Source organism: Rhinopithecus bieti, unplaced genomic scaffold (genome assembly GCF_001698545.2).
Source record: "Rhinopithecus bieti isolate Rb0 unplaced genomic scaffold, ASM169854v2 scaffold_13247, whole genome shotgun sequence".
In the NCBI taxonomy this organism is placed as follows: Eukaryota; Metazoa; Chordata; class Mammalia; order Primates; family Cercopithecidae; genus Rhinopithecus; species Rhinopithecus bieti.
Window position 1 is genome coordinate 75355 of NW_016807505.1, and position 6513 is coordinate 81867.

General features: G+C 52.1%; 1 protein-coding gene across 1 annotated transcript; it reads left to right on the forward strand.

Moving 5' to 3' along the window:
• Window positions 1-565: 565 nt before the first annotated feature.
• Window positions 566-4055, forward strand: NPAP1 (nuclear pore associated protein 1). Its single transcript, XM_017882355.1, has one exon. The coding sequence runs from the start codon at window positions 566-568 to the stop codon at window positions 4040-4042; it is 3477 nt and encodes a 1158-aa protein (XP_017737844.1). The 3' UTR covers window positions 4043-4055.
• The last annotated feature ends 2458 nt before the right edge of the window (window positions 4056-6513 follow it).

A 6513-nucleotide genomic window follows, 5' to 3' on the forward strand; every position in this document is an offset into this window, starting at 1 on the left:
GTCCCCTCCTCGGAAACCCTCATGGCCTGGGTGGTGACCCTGGCGCCATAGAGAAGGCACACCTGGCTCCAGGCAGCACGGAGGCACTGCCAAGGTCCTGAAGGAGCCTGGCAGGATATGGGTTGTCCTGTGCTCAACTTCAAGCAGATGTACCCTCTGTGAACTGGGGAATGGGGACGGCCGACACAGGGCCACTGCGTGCGACAGCGCCGGGCCAGGGCTGAGGAACAAGCAGAGCCGGCGCCCAGGTGACGAGAGCTCTGGCGATGGGCCCGCAGGCCCCAGCAGTTCCCTCACAGAGGCCACGCGGTGCAACACCTGCCACCAGCAGCAGGGCTTCCGGGGGTCCTGGGGCAGCCGGGGCCGACAGGGTGTCACCCTTTGCCCTCTGACCCCTGCCTTTTGCGCCCCCGCTGGTGCGCCCTGGTTCTGTGAGGAACCTCGCGGAGGCGTCGCAGGCGCCCAGCCAGTCAGTTTGTGCTTCGTCGCCAGAGGAGGCGGTGGCTGAGGAGAGCCGAGTCCACTGCTCACCCTGTTGTACGGTAGGAGGCACGGCTAGCTCTAAATGGGCAATTTGCTTAGTAAATTTAGACCCGGGTGTCGCCGCCGGCCTGTACCAGGGCCAGGGCGTGGCGCCCCCGCTCCCCTGGCCCGGGACGCCTCCCAGCCCGGCCGGGTTCATCCCGCAGCCACCCCGCGCCCTTTCCGTGGCTTGTTCCGCCGGAATGCCCGTCGCAGGCCTTCGCCAGGCGGCATCTTCGTCGCCCCTAAGAGGCTGTGTCCTCTCCCGCGGGCTGCAGCCGCCCCTCTGGGGGTCCTGCCGGCTGGGGGCTGGGGGCTGGCCACGAGGAAGACACCCGTGCTGCCTACTCGGAACCCCCCGAGGTTTGGACACCCCAGCTCCGTGAGGATTCCTCCTCCCAGCCGCGCGTTCACCCTCCTGCTGCCTTCACCACCTGAGGCGGCGGTCACGGCCAGGAAGCCCATCCGAGCCACTCTCCCGGAGGAGACCGCGGTGCGGGCCCAAGAAGGGCCCAGAAGAGCGAAGAAGGATGAGGATCCGGTGCAGATTAAAGGGGAGGATGACGAGAAAAGGGCCCCCCTTAGCAGCGGAGAAGCATCGTCCACATCCAGGTCCCAGGACACCCAGGAAGACCGCGCCTCCTTCCTATGCAGCCCTGGGCCTCTGGAGGGAAATGTCCACCACAAGTTCTCAGAAAACAGCGTGAGTGAGAAGGCCCAGGCGTCTCCAGCGAGCTCCTGCTTGGAAGGCCCTGCCACGCCCAGCACACACAGCGAGGCCGGATGTGCCCGGCATCTTGGAAAGCCTGATCCGGATGCAGCAGCGCCCCCTGAGCCAGGCGCGGGCTGCTCCCTGCTGCCGCAGAAGTTGGCCGGGGAAGTGCCGAGTGAAGAGCCACCGCCCAGCTCTCTAGGCTCGCCGACTCCGCTGATGTCCGGAACGAGGATGCCTGATGGGAAGCCTTTCGGTATTCCTCCAAGGAGCGCTGCTCCTCCCAGAGCTGCCCCCAACAGGCCCTGCAAAAGGAAAATGTCGATTCCACTGCTGCTGCCGCTGCCCCCTTCACTGCCATTGCTGTGGGATCGAGGTGAGCTTCCCCCACCTGCTAAGCTCCCCTGCCTGTCTGTTGAGGGAACCCTACACACCTTGGAGAAGAGCCCTCAGTATAAAAGGAATAGCAGAATCTTGGAGGATAAAACAGAGACCATGACAAACAGCAGCATCACCCAACCTGCCCCTTCCTTCTCCCCACCTGTGGAGACTACAGACTCCCTGCCTCTTGCCACTTACACTAACACTTCTCAGGTCCCAGCTCCTTTGCCCATCCCTGACTTGGCTGACCTGGCTACTGGACCCCTCATTCTGCCTGTCCCTCCACTTTCCACCACACCAAAAATGGATGAGAAAATAGCATTCACAATCCCTAACTCTTCTCTGGCTCTTCCTGCTGACCTTGTTCCCCTTTTGAGGGATCAATCTAATGAGAAAGGAGGCTCTTGTCATTCAGTCGTAGGAGCAGCGCCTCCCATTTCTGACCCCCCAACACCTCCTAGCCTCACACCCTTCTTCAAGCCTCCCGTCAGAAGGGAGTCCCCAATATCTATGCATGTGGATTCCCCTCCTCCTCTTTCCTTCCTGACTCTTCTTCCAGCCCCTTCCACCAGGACCTCAGTTATCACCAGCAAGCCTATGAATTCCACATCAGTCATTTCCACTATCACAACAAATACATCTGGCCACCTAACCTCAGAGACTGCGGTAGACCCTGAAGTAGTTAACATGGATACTACTGCCCCTTCTCAGGTTGTTATTTTCACATCTTCCCTAAGCTCCAGGGTGAGCTCGCTCCCAAATTCCCAAATACATTGCAGTGCAGAGCAGAGGCACACAGGAAAGACATCAGTCTACGCATCCCCACTTCCATTTATATTCCACAGTATTACCCCAAATTTTAACCAATTCTTTGGAAAAGAAGCCACCCCTCAGCCCAAATCTGGGGCTCCTGATGGGCAGCAGCAGAAAGCTTCTCTCCCCAGTGCCTGTGTTTTTCTGAGCCTTCCCCTCATTGCTCCTCCAGTCACCTCCACTTTAGTGAACAGTGCCTCTACAGCATCATCATCCAAGCCTCCCATTGAAACCAATCCTATGAATACCACTCCTCCCTCCAAGGGTGTCATCTTGCAGTCTGCCTCTGTCTCCAAGAAGAAGTACCTCCCATTTTACCTGGGGCTTCCTGGTTCTGGGAACACACGACCCAGTGGCAACATTGCCTCAGTCCAAGCTTCCACCAGTTTGCCTGCACAGTCAGTCAGGGGAACAACTACAACTTCCAACTATGCTTTAAATCCAGGAGCCACCCCTCAGCCCAAATTTGGGGCCCCTGATGGGCTACAGCAGAAAACCTCTCTCCCCAGTGCCCATGATTTTCTGAGCCTTCCTATCATGGTTCCTCCAGACACCTCCACTTTAGTGAGCAATGCCTCTGCAGCATCATTAGCCAAGCCTGCCATTGACACCAGTGCTATGAATACCACCCCTCCTTCCAAAACTGTCATCTTGCAGTCTACCTTTGTCTCCAGGAAAGAGTACATCCGATTTTATGTGGGGCTTCCTGGTTCTGGGAACATACTACACAGTGACAACATTGCTTCAGCCCAAGTCTCCACCAGTTTTCCTGCACAGGCAGGCAGGAAACCAGTCACAACTTCCAGCCATCCTTTAAATACAGAATCCATCTCTCATTCCACACTTGGGGCCACTGATGGGCAGCAGAAGTCTGACAGTTCTTTTATTCTGGGGAATCCAGCAACCCCAGCACCAGCTATAGGCTTACCATCTCCCTCAGCCCAGCCACTGAGTGGCAGCATAATTCCACCAGGTTTTGCAGAGTTAACATCACCATATTCTGCATTGGGCACACCTATTAATGCCGAGCCAGCCAAGAGTCACAACGCAAGTGCTTTCCCCAGTGGCACAGCAAAGACTTCTGGATTTAGAGTTGCCACTGGGATGCCTGGCACTGGAGACAGCACCTCACTGGTTGGAAATACTATTCCAGGCCCACAAGTGATTATGGGACCTGGAACCCCTATGGATGGTGGGAGGATTGGATTCACCATGTCTGCCCCAGGCCCCAGTTCCACATCAGGAGAATTCAGCACTGGACAAGAACAGAGTGGGACACCCAGCACCACTTCTGTTTTCCCATTTGGTCGAGTAGCCTGGGACCCAGCTGGCCACAGCATGGCTGCTGTACCACAAGGGGCTAACAACATTCCTGTATTTGGATATACTTCTGCTGCCACCTACATTCCTGGTTTGGACCAACCTACCCAGAATTCAGGCAGCAGTATGGGAGGGGATGGCACCAAACCCATGGTTGGAGGCCCTTGTGTTCCTGCTTTTCAACAGTGCATCCTGCAGCACACATGGACAGAGAAAAAATTCTACACTTCAAGCACCCACCACTATGAACAAGAAACATATGTTAGGAGACATGTCTGTTTCCAACTTCCATAAAAGCACCTGTGGTTCACCTGACCACACCACATCAGTTGTGGTTGTAAACACCAGCATTATCCCTTTGTATGGTCATGCTTCCAGTTTCACCTTCATGCCAAGCGCCTGCCATGTACCTCTCCAGAACTCAGGTTGTGCACCAGGAGGCGACAACAACATCCCTGTGGTTGGAGGCCCTTGTGCTCCCTTTCTCCATCAGTAAACATGGGGTCCACCTGGACAAAACATAGGTGGTACATCTGTAGTGAATGCCAACATATCTTTAATTGGAGGTCCTTGTGTATCCACCTACCAACAAAATACCTAGGGCCCATCTGGACAAAACACACAGATATACATCTTCCAGGAGTGCCAACATTCATTTGATGGGAGGCCCTCATGTGCCCATGTATCAGCAAATCACCTGGGGCCCACCTGGACAAAGCACAAACCATGCGATGAGAGACAGCAACCCAATGGCTGTGACTGGTTGTGCTTTTGGTCTCCCATTCACGCAAAGCACCTGAGACCCACCTGGCTAAATGCAGGTGGTGCAATAGGAGATAACCCCAGACATTCATAGGGAGAAACCTTTAGTCTCCCTTTCAGTAAAATACTATGGACCTGCCCAAGGTGCTCCTTTTGACTTTAGAGGAACCAGCATTGTTTTTGTTTTGTTGTTTGTTTGTTTGTTTGTTTGTTTTTGAGACAGAGGCTTCCCCCAGGCTGGAGTGCAGTGGCATGATCTTGGCTCACTGCAACCTCCACCTCCTGGGTTCAAGAAATTCTCCTTTCTTAGCCTCCCGAGTAGCTGGGAGTACAGGCATATGCCACCACACCTGGCTAATTTTTGTAATTGTGGCAGAGACGGGGTTCCACCTTATTGGTCAGGCTGATTTCAAACTCCTGACCTCAGGTGATCCACCCGCCTCGGCCTCCCACTGTGCCCAGCCTAGAGGAGCCAGCATTGTTAGTTAAATACTTGTGTTTGGATGGCCCTGGTCAGAGCAACTGTGCCTGTGATGGAAAGCAGCTACTAGTGACACTTGTACCTGCCAAGGCCTTCATAGGAGCCACTAACTCATTTCTTACTTCTATCAGGGGTCTCAAGGAATAAGAAGCAATCTTCCTCCACATACAGTTCTCATAAATTGACATTTTTTCCAAGAGGAACAGGCTCAGTTCCCTCAAGTTAAACTCAACCTGCTCTCTCCCTGCAGAAGCTGGAGGCCCAAAACTACAGAGAGAGAGAGAGAGAGAGAGAAAGAAACAGAGAGAGAGAGAAACACAGAGAGAGAGAGTGTGTTTGTTGGTGAGTGGAGCAGATGAGCCCAGCAGAACGGCACTGTATTTTAGTGGTCTTCTACACTGTATAGAGGGTAGAGGAAACCTGTGTGTATCATCAGCTGTACCCTCTCTGGCTTGACTGTTAACTTGGCTGACCCTACCTCTGGGACAGTTCTCTCTAGTCATGGACAGAAAGGCAAAATTCCCAATTTTGTGGACCCTACATTCTAGTTGAGAGGGAGAGAAGAAGCAACAAACATGGAAATTATCTGGTAAATTAGCCTGTAACAAATGCTATGGAAAATAAAGAAGTACATGGCAGATTGAGATGGTAGATAGAGAAGCAGGGGTTTCAGTTTACACTATGGACAAGCCTCACTGGGAAGGTAAATTTAAACTCTAGAGAGAAGCAGTTGAGCCAGATACATGAGCAAAGACCATTCCAGATAATAGGAGTGGTCATTGCAAAGGCTCAGAGGAAGGATCCCTGGTGTCCTCATGGAGCAGTTAGTAAGGAAAAGTGGCTGGAATGAAGTCAGCAATTGGGAGGGAGGGATAGAGAAAAGGAGGACAGAGAATATGTGAGTGGAATTCCTTCCTCCACTATTTACTAGTTGTGTAATTACAGTTGACTCAACCTTCAAGAGTCTCAGTGAAATCAGTACTTTTACTATGGCCTGTTTATCTCACAAGATTTTTGAAAGGATAAAATGAAATAATATGGAGAAATGACTTACAAGCCATTGTTGTAATTTGTTCTATACATAGGGATGGATAGATGGATGGATGGATAGATTAGATGCACAGATAGATAGATAGATAGATAGATAGATAGATAGATAGATAGATAGATAGATAGATAGACAGATGATAGAGTTGTGGACTGAATGTTTGTGTCCCTCCCAAAAATTCATATTTTGAAGCCCTAACTCCCAATGTGATGGTATTAGGAGGTGGGGCTTAGGGGAGGTGATTAAGTTTAGATGAAGTCATGAAGCTGAAACCCCCACGATGGGATTTGTGCCTTTATAAGAAGAAGAAGAAATACCAGTGCTTTCTCTAATTGCCATGTGAAGGTATACCAAGAAGGTAACTATCTGTAAGCCAGGAAAAGAGTTCTCACAAGAAACAGAATTTGCCTTTATCTTGGACTTCCCAACCTTTAGAATTGTAGAAAATAAATGTATATTGTTGAAGCTACCAGT

What these genes read in the sequence shown, in the direction of transcription:
- NPAP1 (XM_017882355.1), top strand. Translation starts at nt 566, where the DNA reads ATGGGCAATTTGCTTAGTAAATTTAGACCCGGGTGTCGCCGCCGGCCT.